Here is a 15,355-nt window from a genome sequence, read left to right on the forward strand (position 1 = left end):
CAATATTGAGAAATGACCTTCAGGAGCTTGAAGCGTTCTGATAACTACCGCACTAACACTCGCCAGTGCCTCCTGGAAGGAATACATTTGTGTTCAGTGTGTGAAGAAAGGGAAACGGTTTCTGTAGCTTTCCATCTCGCTCATGTGCCTCGCAGTGCCCCCCCCCCCCCCCCCTGAGTTTAAGTGTGTGTGAGCGTGCACACACTCACAAGCCTCACCCCGGGATGCTGTTGGAGTCCCCCCACGCAGAGAGTAATGAACGTTGGCCCCTTGCGGCAGCCATTAAGAGTAAGCCATTATGGTTCTGTATCGAGCCTGTCCTCCCTGCCAGTTCCACCTCGCTCTATGGTAGACCCCACTAAGTGCACAAAACTGGCACTCCTATGGCTCATTGAACTGCTCGCGTGCCCCCACCAGCACACAGACCCATAAAGCAGTTCCACATCATCAGATGTGATGATCCCTTATTCTAATTTTAGTCTGAGGTCTTCATAGCTCTGCAGACGCCGTCTGAACCACTCAGTTCACAGTTCACTTTGGGATGGGTTAGCAAGGGGTGTAAGTGAGAAGGGTAAGTCAGGCTTCTGCTCCAACTTTAGGAATAATCTTGTGCCAAATCTTGACTATAAAACACCTTTTTTATTTGTTTAATTATATTTAGGTAAGTGATGCTCCTGGTTAACTGATGTTTTTAATTCATATCCCAGATCCCGTCCGTAACAAGATATCATTGATTGATTAAATTGCAGTGTTGCATGTAAACTACTCCAAATAAAAATACGATTACTATTACTATATTTAATTAAATCAAATAGTCAACGTAGCAATCACTCTGCGCCCATTTTACCATTCTGAAGGCGGCTATTATTCATGCTAGAGCGAGGCGACAGCAGTCACGAGTCAAACTGTCTTTGTTTTGAAATCACTTCTTGCTGTTTCCTCAGATGTAAGACAACCCAACTTTTAGTGAATAAACTTGTGTCCTCGGTCTCCTTTATCACTGCTTCTGCTTCTTGCCTCCCCTCAGCTCTGCCTCTCCCTGGCCCCTCTCTCCTCGTCTGTTTGCTTTGTTTAATCCCCAGAGTAACGTGCTGTGACACGTTCCTACAGCCCGTCAGACGCACAACGCCACATTCAGCTCGGCTGTTTCCTCTTTGCTGTCGGCAGCCACAGAGACGGCCCCACAAAACATTGCATTTGTCACCAGTTATGATTAATGGCTTTGCTGATTGCCGTTCTTGGCCATCGCCAGACCTCCACATTCTGCTGTTGGAATTTACACATTCTCAGAGCCAGACTAAAGGAGAAGGTGAGAATGTAAGAATGTTTTTAACCCACGGTTTGATCGACAGACCAATTTTTAAAACATTTCGAAAAAAAACCCAAATAAGCCAGTACCATGTGGACAGAAGCGCTGGGTCCTACAGGCCATATGGACAGTGAACACGTTGTTGATCCCTGATTCCAGATTCCTCCTGTCCATACTGGTGGTCATTTTGTTAGTGTAACCAATGAAAGAAATGGAGTATTTATCCCTCAACATTTGTTTTGTCTTTTCCTTTTTTCACCTCCATTACCAATCCTCTGCTACAGCTCAGCAAGGAAACACTTAAAGGGGAAACACAAACGGGACATTTAAACTGAAAAGACTGCAAGACACTTCATAAGTAATCCAATGAAAACAAAAGACGGTGTCTGCTTCGCCCCGGCTTAATTACAAAACTATTGGGATGGGAATGAACTATCGCAGGGGGCTCAAGCACTTTGGGCTTTCTCCGCCTCGCTATAGTCGCATATCCACTGCAATAAACACTCCTATTCTGTTCATTATTGCATTCTCTCTCATTGAATCTGTGGAAAAAGGCTTGGATGCCATGGGGAGACGACTGCCAGACACAGACCCACGTAGGTTATGCTCTTGGTGTGTTTCATGTATTTATTCCCAGAAACACAACGGTGCCTTTTTTAATTGGGTTGAAAAAGTTTGATGCACAGTGATCTAATCCTGCTTGTCCAGTGTTGCTGTTATTCCCGTAATGTCTTGGTTCACACTCCGACAATCTTTACATTGCTTACAATTTACCAGATTATAAATGTAAAGACAAGCGGATGACAACATCGTGAGCCCTTTGGCTACCCAATGTTCACATTAAAGTTTATTAATGCATATGTTCCCTCAATTTAACTCTTGTGATGGGATATTTAAAACGTATGTTCCTTCTAAGAAGTGAAACTATGCTGTTCTTAACCACGCTGATGCTACAGTATTCTCATTAACTGCGCATGAATAGTACGTGCAAGAAGATCCAGGGAGTGCTCGGTGTCGGCCGACTGTTAAATGATCAAAGATTAGGAAGTTAAAACGCAAAGAGGGAGGGGGAGAGGAGGCAGATGTGGGTTGACGATAAGACCTAGAAATGCATAAGTTTTCATAGCTCAGTCACCCTCACAATATGTCTGCTCCCTGCTTTAAAAGAAACCTCCGTCGTTCCCGTGCTCGGCCAAACCCGAAACCGTAGGAGTGGAGTGTGCATTAAACGCCCAAATCCTTTCATTTGCAACGGGCACCCGAGCTTTGCGCTCCAGTGAAAGGCTTGTTCCTCGCCGTCGTCTCCTTTCACTCGGCACATTTAGGTAAATCTGTGATTGCTGCAAAAAAAGAAATAAAACTGTGACGCAACCCCATGTTTTAAGTCTATATTATCCTGGGCTTCCAAGCTGTTTCTTTTCCTCTTCCCCCGCTTAAATCGTGAATTTACTTCAGTCAATCAGAAGAAGATGAAATGATCCCGAAGTCGTTTCTTCACCCCCCCAAACGGGTCGGACTCATTCAGCGCCTGCAGTTAAATGTTGCTCCTTCCGGCTTCAGGATGAATTGGTGTTGGACGTAATCTATTTCAGGTGCCAGATATTATCTGCCTTTCTTTTTTTACCAGTCATCTAAAGCGCCTTTTCTCAGGCAAAGCTTATCACTGATTACTCACCCATTGCATTTCTTCTTTTCTCTCTCGCTCTCTCACCTCTTATATGGACAGATGTGCTCTGCCTGGTCAGAGGACGGTTGCTGTGAGGACGGGTCTATTCTGGGGTTCTTAATGGACTTGTTCCAATTCTCCAGTGCAGCAGGTCTAGCTGAATGATCTTCACCAGTCCCAAACATGATTACACGATCTCCTTCTTGACGACTCCATATTTGTGGGTTTTACTCTGCTCTTTCTCTCTCTCTCTCTCTCTCTCTTAGCTTCGTCTTTGATTTCTCTTCCATTCCTCTCCCCGCTCCTGCTTTGCCTCACGCTGTTTCCACTCACAAGAACATGTACGAACAGAGGGGCTGCAAAAAAAGGAAAATATTTCTAAAGTCCTGGAAATCCACTGGTCAAAATGTGTAAGAACCCTGTCTTTATTTGTGCTTGCAAAGGGAAGATGCATCTGCACCCACAGCATGTGACATTTTTTTTGTCACTGAAGGTTTAAGGAAAACCGGTTCGAGGATAAAAAGAAAGATGAAATGAAATGTGAACTCACTTCTGAGGCGGAAAGGAGCAGTCGGAGTGAAGTGTCTCCCTCTCTCTGCCTCGTCGAACCTTCTTCCCGCTGCCTTCCAACGACTCGAGGTTGATCTATTCTTACAGATCTAAGGGTAAACCGCGCAACAGATATTTTAACGTCGAGCTGAAGAGGAGCGGATCTGTTATTGTCCCTCGCGTATCAATGCTAAAAACAATACAACATGTTATATGTGCTAGCCTGCTGGTTTCTCTCCTCCTGAGATGGCGATCCTTAGTCTTCCTCCCTTCACTTGTGTCTTTCTTACAAAAGCCTCACTGCCTCGGCGGACAGCTAGACGAATGCTTTTGTTGACCGTGCAAAGCGGGGGGTAATTTGTCGATGAGCGCAGCGCTTCAGAAAAAGACTCGCCGCACTGAAATCAGTGGTCGTCAAATGCTGCCCGGCCCCCTATGTTAATGTGGCATTTCAGCAAGAGGAAGTAGAGCTGGGAGGAGGGGTGCTGGTGGCTGTTGTAGCATTGTCACGTGTGCACACTTCTCCATCAGGAGGGCATCTCTTGGATCAATTGGAGGTTGCAGATGGCACATATTTTATTTGCTGTGAGCTACGAGCAGAGAAGTGATTTGGTAAAGCGCAGAATGAGGCTTTCACTCGTCATCGACGGCGTGCTCAGCCCACCAGTGGTCTGTGAATGGCTCCTCTTATAGAAGGTCGTCACCTTTTCTAGGAATGCTAACGAAGAGTGATCCGGCTGTGAATCGATATGTGCGCACCGCAGAGTGCTGAGGTCATGTTGTTGGGGAACGAGTCGCTCCGAGCCGAGTCTCCTGGCATGTTTTTCCAGGACCGATGCGTCCCGCAGGTGTTGTCCACAGCTGCAGGCCAGATGTTTGTGTACGGCGGTCTGTCCGCGGGCCCATCCATCACATCCGTCTGTCATCGACGGAATCCAAGAGCAGACGGATTCTCAGCTGAACAGGAAATTCCTCTAAAATTCCTTTTTTTGGTATTCGTCATAAACGCGTATCGTCATTCTAAAAAAGAGGAGAACTAAAAACCTAGTTATGCAAGTCTGACCGCCTTCAAATGTTGCACACGGTTTAACGATAGATGCCCTCAGAAACGCCCGCCTGCCCTCAAAGCCTCGAGTGTCAGCTTCCCCAGCTGGAGTTTAATATAGTGCTCCAACTGCTCAGAGGTCTCCTGAGAGATGGGAATAGTGCTCGACTCCCTCCTGACTCCACCTCCTCGCCCCGATCGCCTCGTTTCCGCCGTTTCACAAAAGAAACCCTGTATTTGTAGACGCCTCTATTTGAGTCAAATGTCTCCTTCCCTTTACTGCTGATTGACTTTTGGGTTCAGCAGAGGCATCGTATAGCGACGGCATACGTGGGAAGTTACACAGTGTGACCGGTTAAATGTCCTCTAATAACGGGTGTTACAACTGCAAACGTCGATCCGCATTCAACCGTGAAACACTCACACACACAAACAGGGTGGGTAGGATGAATGGATGCTTCTTCTTTTTTTAAAGCCTGCATTGCACAGCGTTTGTCTGCCGTGTGAATTTATATGAGCTGTGAGAGGGCGAGAGAGAGAGGTCCATTAGTTTTATCTGACAGAGGGATCAGATCTGAAGGCGTCCCTCCTCTTCCTCACCTGCCCAGCCGCTCACACATGCTGCTCTCTTAGGGAGCAGCCACAGGGGGCCGGAGGCAGGAAGGAAAGACGTTGGCCGTATCCCCTAAATAATGCAGCGCTTAACTTTTGTCTCCCGCAGAAAGAAAAACATGCACACAAACGTGCATTTGCAGATTTTAGTCGTAGCAAAGAAATAAACTGTAAACTGCAGCGATTCAGAAGCATCCGCGCTCGGCTGTCATGTATTTGCGGGCTATGATCATTGTTTGTTGTTCTCTCCAGAAAGAACCATATTTGTGTTTGTCTACAGGAGGCAAACAATACTCAAGGCAATACACAAGTTTCAGTTTTTCTTTATCTACAACCGATTTATATGCTACATTAAGCTTTTGCCCGGAAGTAAAAATCAATATGACAGTGATTTATCAAATACCAGATAAAACAGAATGTTTGATGGTGGATTTCATTCCGGTTGCTGACCTGTGCATGTTTGTGTGTTCCAGAGATCAACAGAGTGCGTAAAGACATGTACAGCGACTCGGTGAACGGCCTCGTGGACAGACACCCCCTGGAGCTGCCCGAGCCTGTCGGACCCATCGTCCACCTGCAGGAAAAACTGTTTGTGCCTGTCAAAGAGTTCCCCGATGTGAGTAGCCGCCACTGCAAATGTATCACAGCGCCGATACTACCGGTGCTTTTAGAACTCATATTTAGGCTGGATCCAGAAAACCAAAGCCGGTCCTCTCACCTTTCTCTTTACGTCGACATGTCGTCATCTCCTGAATGACGGCTGCCAATAGTTCCACTGTCTGTCCCTGCTGAGACACGCCTACACTCTCTTTCTTTATGCCGAACATAAACAACTCCTGACTATCTTGACTGTTTGGTCAGTTTTCTAAACAGTTGCTAACAACGACCAAGTTGTCAATGCCTCCAGTGAAAGCTCTCAGGTGGCAGTCTAACTGGTCTCAGGAAAACACGGCGTGCTGAGGTGTTTATGGGCCGACTCAGTTTTAGGTTAGTGCTGAGGGAGATAAGGAGGGGATTGAGAGGAGTGGTGTCATAAAAAGTAAAGTGCAATGTCATAAATATTCAGCTGGAATAAGATGGAAATCTTGAAGGCTTACCCCTCGCATTGGTTAGAGCTGTGGCGTGGACGGGCTTCTCTAGAATGGAAAGACACGCACATTTATACACACATATAAAGCTGGCAAAGAAAAGTACACGATGGAGCTCTCATGTTGCTTCTCGAGAGGACGAGGAGGAGGAGGAAGGTGGCAGCGTAAGCAAAAGGCGAGTTGGTAAAGCGTTGTCAGGAGTGTGTGTGTGTGTGTGTGTGTCTCCGGCTCCTATACGTTTGTCGGCCATCTTTCTGTCCTCATGCTAATCTTTGGCGCCCACGTGAGCGGTCGTCACGTCTTGAGGAGCGGCGTTTCTCTTCGTAATCCCAGAACCTCGCGGTGAGGAAATGAATGAGGTGACGAAGGATAAGAGACGGCGTGGAGCAGGGCGGAATCAACCAGGCATGAATTGCATTTCCCCCCTGACAGGATTGATAAAGGGCGCCACGGCCCGGCTGGACCAGCTCAGCTCCAGCTGTCCCTCAGACAAGCACAACACCGCCTGTCGCCTTTTATCTCTCCTTCCAGGACTCGAGGTCATTGGGCTGACCTCTAATTACCTTCGGAAGGTTATGTTTTGATCGCCGTGTATTTATTTATTTATTTGTATGCGTGTTACTCGCATAACTCAAAAAGTATTAATCCGAATCGCATGCAATTTGGTGGGATGATTGATTATTATCCGGGGACCATTTGATTAGATTTTGGGATCGATCGGGTCAAAGGTCAAGGTCAAGAAAAGGTCAAAATCTTATTTTTACCATAGCACGGTCAATTCTTATCCAATTGGCATGCAACTAATGCCAAAATGTTCATAATTCAACGCCTAATTGTGATATGCGAAGGTATGCGCTCTACCGAGTGCCCGTTCTAGTTCGTTGTTAGAATCATATATTTAAACATGGTGCTACCTTTCTGTGCTAATTGCCTTTATTCATATGCGGTTAATTATTACAATCTTTTATGATGTTTCTTCAAAATATTGTAGTATTGTATTTCATAGCAAAATGTGCTTACCGGTGCTACCATAGCTTTTTGTGCTTTTATAAACGCTTGCATGTCCTTATGGTGGGGTTTTGTGGTACGCCTGTAAATGTCCGTATAAAGTGTAGAGTGAGTGAGATCTGTGAAGGTGTGGAGCGGCGAGGTCCACCGGTGGCCGTGAAGACGCTCTCTCTCTTCCACACAGGCTATTAAAAGTGTGGCACCCTCGGGTGACCCCTGTGCTCCCGTTGCAGAGCCGCAACTCAGTATTGTGTTTACGAGCTGCCGCGAAAGCTCCATTAATTAGGTGTCGCCCCGGTTGCCGCGACGACTCACTGATGACCTCAGACACTAATTTATACACGCGCCACAATACACACTCAGTGATGTAAGATGGCACATATTTCACTTGGACATTTTCCCACTCTTTAGGTACACCCGCGCTCGCCCCGCCCACCCAGCGTGGTCGTTAACGCCGCTGGAGAAGAGGAAAAGGCCAGATAGCGTTGTTATATATGGATGTGCTGATTGGAACCAGGGGAAATCAAAAGCAGGTCCAAATTGAATTCTTTTTTTTCCCATCCCTACATCTGCTATTGGGGACAAGATTAATGTGCAAAAACGGAAACTGTTGTTGCATACACAATTAAATGCACATCGTGTTCATTCTAAAGCTATTTTGACCTTATTCCAAGTCCAATTATATTAGTTTAACTTGTAATTGGCCTCCTCATTCCGGCTGTCACTGCTGCTCTCGCTGCCCTTTGGCATGTAAAGCTATCGGGGTTAAAAATGAAACTTGTATTTGTATCATTTGAGCACAGACAAAGTGTTGGTGTGTTTAAAAACAAGCACAGCCCGGTCAAGCGTCTCTGTATCCAGTTTTAAAAGAGGATTCTGACTCCAATAGTTTTGTGGAGAGGAGACGATGTAGGATCAGTGTGAAAAGGAAGAGTGGAAAGAACTGATGAAGGAAGAGAAGAGAAATGTAACTTCCTATCCCCATCTGCCCATTGCTATAGGGATGGGAAACTGTAATGATGATTATTAGACCGGGGAATATTCCCCCCCTCACCCATTTCCATCTGATTTCCCTGATACTAAAAAAGGCTCATGCATACGCGTGTGCGTTTGTGGGTTTGTGTGTCTTGGTGATGCAAATCTAGGCTCTTCTCTTCTCAGGTCCAAGCCTCAGTTTAGTTTTCTTGGAAACATCTCAGCTACGATGGAAGATGTGTCACCATTCAAACTATATCCATCTTTTCCATCTGTCCCCATGTCCCTTGTCATGTTGGGACACCTGCTATCCACTTACTTGCCTTCCACAACTCCTACTTCCTTCGACCCGCCGTAGCCTCACACCGAGGTCACACTCGCCGGATTGGGCGCTCGGTCTCACCTGTGTGTCCCCTCCTTTGGTTTCACCAGGAGATAATTAGATGTTCCTACTTGAACCAAAATAACTCGCCTTGCCGGCACGCCTCTCCTCCGACTTCTGACGTGTCCCTCTTCTGGCCTGTGTGGACTTGCCTGTGTCTGTGTGTCTCTATCTTTCTGTCTGCCTGGGTGTCTGCCTCCCCTCCCCCTCCCTCGCCGTTCTTCAAAGTCAGCCTTTTCCCGATGTCGTCAGTGGTGCAGAGCGCCGTGAAGCGTCACCGTGGCGACAGCATCTTGACTGACAGCCGAGTCGCAGGCTATCTGATGACTTCAACCTTCAATTAAATGCTATCTGTGGCTTTGCGTCTTTCCCAAGCTCACACACACACACACACACACACACACACACACACACACACAGCTGTCTGACACCTCAGCATGCCATTTCTGTTGACCTTCAGGCATCCGATAGGACGTGCGACGTGTCTTTTAAGTGCGTCTCTGTCTCTACTTCATCCCTTGTGTGTTTGTATTTACCCACTGTTAACTGCTCGTGTGTGTCGAGGGCTGTTCACGAGGTAATAAAAAACGCTTAGGAGTGAAAACACAGACACTGCTGACTGTGAAACAAGACCCTCATGTAGATGTACGCTCACCAGGACTGCCTGACTCCTCCCCAACTTAAAAAGGCCTGACAGAGAAGAATGATCGCGTATCAGGATGAGTCCGAAAAGTTGTGCGTACAGCTCTGCTGTTGGAGTTCCTGTGGCATTAGTGTCTGGTTGTCATGGTACTTTAGGTTTGCCTCAGTAAACTAAAGGTCCTTAACAGAACATTCGTTTGATGCTTTATCAAGTCTCCACTTTTTGAAGGTTGGTTTCAGTTGTTCATCTATTTGTCTCATTCATTTAAAACATACACCAGTGCCTTTCTGTAAGTATAACATGCTTTACAGAATAAAACGCAGGTAAAACTAGGAAATTAAGTGTGAAATTATATGACGAGGTAAGCTAGAACTGATGTGATAAACTAGCATTTGCAAAAGTATTTGCTTAAATATTTTTATCAGAATTAATAAATCACGAACACACTTTGCACACGAGTATATTTTTATACTTCGGTTTGCTGTATCTGCTGCAAAGAAAGGTCTGGTGTAGGGGAACATTTTTTTTTATTTCTTTAAACCCACTTTGGCATGCGCTAACACAGGATGCAGCGGCGGATAGGAGCGCTTTATTACCCGGGGATGCTTCACTTTGACTGCAATGCACATATTTGAGGAAAACCCCCAAAAGAGGCTCTGATGGTTTGAGCGTTCAGGATGTCCTGGACCTTTATGTTCCACTGCAGTACGATTACCTGGCCCAAAGCAGCCAGTTCCCTGCACGGGGAAAGTCATTAAGCTGGTTCCCATGAGGGTGTCGCCACTTATCATGCCGGCTCCTGATATCCTTCTGACCTCCTTAAGTCATTACCAGAGTCCTGGAAACGTACCGCCCCGCGCCTCGCTGGCGGAGCGGCAGAGTGGAGGATTTGTATCCCTCCTGCTCTCCAGCCATGCACGATGATGATGATGATGAACGGATGGTCTTCCAGTTAGATATTTGATGAGGAGGGCAATCACATTGACGATTTAAACAGACGTCTCTATTTGTTGTAGTCGGTGAACACGATGAAGGGCAACAGGGTAAACGGTTAGATGTGTTTAACCGCTCTAATGCCAGTGATTGCTTGTGTATTACAAAACGTTAACCCTCCTGTTACCTTTACATTTACTAACATATTTTACCCTCGGGGTCAATTTGACCCCAGCAATTAAAACCTCCAGAAAATTATTAGAATTCATATTGTTTCCCAAGTTTAAGTGTGAGGTACTTTATGTTTGTTTGTTGACTACCTAAATAGCCCTTTAAATATGTAAAAAAGTTGATATTTCTTATATGTTTGACACAGTGAAAAACAGCCTGGAAGAACACCGACATTAAACATTGAATGGGGTCAAATTGACCCGAAAGGTACCAGGAGGGTTAAGTGAGCTGTGTTTAGTGTTGGCCTGTCGGTCTCTCAGTTGTTAGACTGAGAGACTGAGAGAGAGATGAAAACGGAGGATGAAGGACAAAGGAAGCAGGAATCAAAGGCTGCACCAGGGACATACGAGAACCCCCAGACACGTTTCCTTAGATCATCGGTCCACCGCTTTCTCAGCGCCGTCTTCTATCGACTGAAACACACGGAGGGAGAGACTGAATTATGTTGCTTGTCTCCCTCGTCATTTTTTTCTTTATGCAGCTGGCTTATCCAAAAGTTCACACACTTTGCTCCGTGCATCCTCCACCCGCGTCTTCCAAACTTCCAGCTAACATCAATCATGACGTGTTCTATCTCTCCGTCTCCCCCCCCCCTCGATATTTTCACCCTGCCTCCAACCCCAAAATAAACCCAAACAGAATTATCAAAGGAGCCATGGATTAGGTGATAAATGCTGAATGGAGCGCTTTGAAGTCTCTAGGGCTTTGAGGCAAAAATATCACCATTGGAATCTAAGTCTAATTTTGACTCAACACCCCCCCCCCCCCCCCCCCGGTCACCTCCTCTGTCACCTCCTCTGTCCTTCCTGTAGTTAAAACATGCTCATGCTGTAGGTTAGCCACCTGTTCCCTCCTTTCCTTTTACTGTGTGGAAAAGGTGTGGAGAGCTGCTCTCAGTGTATGCATGCATGGGGAGGGCGGCTGTAGCTCAGTGGGGTAAGGGGGTCGTCCTGCAACCCCAAGGTCGTCGGTTCGATCCCCGCTCTCTCCATTAGTTGCAAGTCAAAGTGTCCATGAGCAAGGCACTGAACCCCCAGTTGCTCCCCGGGCGCATCACTGCAGCCCACTGCTCCTTAATCACTAAGGAGGGGTTAAATGCAGAGAATATATGTCGTTGCCTGTGTATCTGTACTCTGTGTACCTGGACTCTGTGTACCTGGACTCTGTGTACCTGTACTCTGTGTACCTGGACTCTGTGTCCCTGTACTCTGTGTCCCTGTACTCTGTGTACCTGTAATCTGTGTACCTGGACTCTGTGTACCTGTATTCTGTGTACCTGTACTCTGTGTACCTGGACTCTGTGTCCCTGTACTCTGTGTACCTGGACTCTGTGTCCCTGTAATCTGTGTACCTGTACTCTGTGTACCTGGACTCTGTGTCCCTGTACTCTGTGTACCTGTAATCTGTGTACCTGGACTCTGTGTACCTGTACTCTGTGTACCTGTACTCTGTGTCCCTGTACTCTGTGTCCCTGTACTCTGTGTACCTGTAATCTGTGTACCTGGACTCTGTGTACCTGTACTCTGTGTACCTGTACTCTGTGTACCTGGACTCTGTGTCCCTGTACTCTGTGTACCTGTACTCTGTGTACCGACAACAGATTGAATCCAATCCAGTGGGTTGTGTGGATCAGGGAAGCAAGATGGACGATGAAACATTCTCACCCAACGATGAATAAGTGAAAGGCGGTTATGTGTAGGTGGACACATTTATTATTTGTGCCATTGGAGACCCATGCACATAGGAGGACGGCCATACATACAAGAGGAAAGGCATGATTCTGTATCCTAAGAAAAGGGGAAAGGAAGAAGGGGGAAAGGAAGCTCAGTTCCCAGACGTTATGGATGGATACAGCAAAGAGGTGTGAAAGGAGCAACGTTCCACTATATTCCTTCTTTGAACCCTCAACTGTAAGTTGAAGTGCGATGACATGTAATGCCTCCTAGGTATGAGGAGAAAGAGTCTTGCCGTGATGCATGTTTAGTCACGACTTTTGTCTGAGTTGTTTCACAATAACACTTGTAACATTCTGGGCGGGTTGGACTCGAGTGAGTGGGATGAGCGGGAGGAAGACGGCCGCGCCCGGTACGGCCGCACATTCCAACTGGTCCTGACTTCCAGACGCCCGGCGAGGCCGGCTCGTAAGCGATTGGTATTCTCCTCCCGGCCCCCGCTCCGAGCCCTCGGCGTCATCTCATTTCCTGTCTCCCCGCCGCCACAAACAGACGTCAACGGCGTAATTGTTCTGCTTTCCTGAGCATTGTTGGAGAAACTGTTGTTGTTCCTCAGTTGTTCTCACAAAAACAAACACGCACACAAACCCATGCAACGATCGGTTCTAGGTGTTGAGGGCGTCTGCAGGAGTTCACTCCATATATTGTGCGCACACACACTCGCACAATGTAGATATGCTCACGGCAAAACCCGCCTGTGGAGTAGCGATAGCTGGGGCGAAACAAAGGCCCTTTAATGTCAGGGTAAGCTCTTGTCCTGAAGGGGGCTTTGTGTGCAAGTGTGTGTGTGCATCTGTGTTTGCACACAAACTATGTTTGCATATCCTGATTCTCTATTTGGGAATTTGTGTGGAAAAAGACACGGGAGAAAGGAAAATTGTGTGTCTCTTATTTAATATTATTAGAATTAGAAGATTAGATTACAGCAAATACAGATGGAAACTAGAACGGGCTCTCGGTAGAGCGCATACCTTCGCATATCACAAGATTGGGCGTTGAATTATGAACATTTTGGCATTAGTTGCATGTTTTGGCATTAGTTGCCAATTGGATAGAAATTGACCACGCTATGGTTAAAAGAAGATTTTGACCTTTTCATGACCTTGATGTTGACCGTTGACATGATCGATCCCAAAATCTAATCAAATGGTCCTCGGATATTAACCAATCATCCCACAAAATTTCATGCGATTCGGTTTAATACTTTTTGAGTTATGCGAATAACACGCATACATATAAATAAATAAATACACGGTGATCAAAACATTACCTTCTGCATTTTCAATGCGAAGGTAACAAGAGACGAGTGAGTTTCTTCGTCAGTAAAGCATTTATTCTGTTCACCAGACGACGAGCTGATTGACATACATTCCTCTAGCTCAGTCACATGGGAATCAGGCAGCAGTGGGAAAACAAAACCGTTGATTATAATAATTACACCTTTACTTTTTTCTATTTAAAAATAAAAAAAACAAAGAAAAACCTGGTGGCTTCCAGAACATCTGTCTGTGTTAAAGACATCAGTCCTGGGAGTCAGTGGAGTTGATGCAGCATAAATAAAGGAGGAAAAACAAGTTGTTTTTTCTTTAGCAAGTGCGTAGGGGGCTGGATGGTTGAGCGAGGGCGCGGCCTCCGCTCCGCTCCTCCAGCTGTACGGAGCGGAGGCTCCACGGCCCGGCGGCCTCCTGACGGCTCGCCCTCTTGGCTCTCCGTTGTCTCCACATCCCAGTGCCTTTTAAATGGAGGTCACCTTTTCTTACGGCACGTCAACATCCCTGAGTAACGTCTGAGGCTCTCAGAGCAGAGAAAGCCTTCGAGAAACAATGGGAACACTGAGCTTCTTTTCATCCCCGAGATGTGTTCGGCATCGCTTTCATTCGTGGTATTTGTGAGTATGAGTTGTATCTGCTTGGTCGGACACACGGGCCTCATTAATACACACCGACGTGGCCGTAATACCTGAGCCACAGGCACGCCTGCCCTCATCCGCGAGCGACCTCTCGCATGAAGTTCACTTCTACATCTCGAGAGGGGAGACGATGAGGATGCCGTGGCAGCGTCGGCCCGTTCCTCCATCAGGCCGCCTGTTTACTGACGAGTGTAATCGCCATCAACATATTCATGTCCACAGAGAAATGCTTTCCACTGTCAGACGGCGTGATATTGGCAACACAGTGAGAGGATACGAAAACGTGAGATGGTCTGTCATTTTGGCACCATATTTTTATCCGATATACTTCTTCACTTAGTCCTGTTTATTTGACTCATTCTGTAATTCAGCTACTGTATGTATTTCATATATTTCTATTGGGTATATTTGATGGGAACTGTCGCATGTCATAGCTGCACAGAAGCCAACATAAATATAGAAACTTTTAAAACTGTGCAGGTGCGTGTGTATATATATACATATTACACGCATGTTTTTTTCAAATATAGTACAACAGTTTACCACAGTGGCTTTGTGTAATAGTCTCTTACACAAAGGCGTCTTTCCTGCATGAGAAGCCCAGCGACGGGGCGAGGAAAAACAGCAGCCGCAGTTTCTGTCTTCACAATTGTTGATTTAGGGGGAAATACACCAACTTAATATCAACTTTGTAATGTCTGTATTCAAATATGACTGCTCTGATGGCCTTTTGTATTTGTGTAGAGGTGGTGTGCAAAAGCAGGTGTGACTGTTTAGAACTCTTGTTGTTTTTCAGTGAGCATTGGAGCGATCCAGTTTTGAAAATATGCTTAAATAAAAATATCCTCTTTTAACGGTGTCAAGACGATCTTACCCACAGTGCTCGCCACTATACAAATACAATGTAAAAAGAAAAGTGTTGAGGTTGTTTCCTTTGCCACTGCTCCTCCTCAGCGCTCCTTTCCTTCTGGTTTTAGTTTACCTGAAACATGTGTTGGATTATTCCAACACATTTACCCTTCATCCCATTGGGAGCCAGTTTCAAGTGGAGCAGATTAAGACAGTAAATACGTTTCCTTTTGCTCCAAAGCCACTCGGCAGTGAAAGGGGCCTTGATAAGAAAATGTTGTCGAGTACGCCGCCTCGCCTCAGAGCGCACCTCCCCCTCATCACTCATCCTCCTCCGATTCTCCACTTGTGTTTGTCCTCCCTTTCTCAACCAAACTAATTCCCAGTAGTTCATTTTCAATTTTTGTTCAAGAGTATTTCAAT

General features: G+C 46.2%; 1 protein-coding gene across 3 annotated transcripts in view; it reads left to right on the forward strand.

Moving 5' to 3' along the window:
• The window catches only part of qkia (QKI, KH domain containing, RNA binding a), a 64,704-nt gene that overhangs the window by 13,888 nt on the left and 35,461 nt on the right, over positions 1-15,355 (forward strand). For all 3 annotated transcript variants that reach the window (XM_056425823.1, XM_056425822.1, XM_056425824.1), the window contains exon 2: positions 5,655-5,797. In XM_056425823.1, coding sequence (XP_056281798.1) covers positions 5,655-5,797 — 143 coding nt within the window. The remainder of the gene's footprint in view (positions 1-5,654; positions 5,798-15,355) is intronic.

This window comes from Pseudoliparis swirei, chromosome 11 (assembly GCF_029220125.1).
Source record: "Pseudoliparis swirei isolate HS2019 ecotype Mariana Trench chromosome 11, NWPU_hadal_v1, whole genome shotgun sequence".
In the NCBI taxonomy this organism is placed as follows: domain Eukaryota; kingdom Metazoa; phylum Chordata; class Actinopteri; order Perciformes; family Liparidae; genus Pseudoliparis; species Pseudoliparis swirei.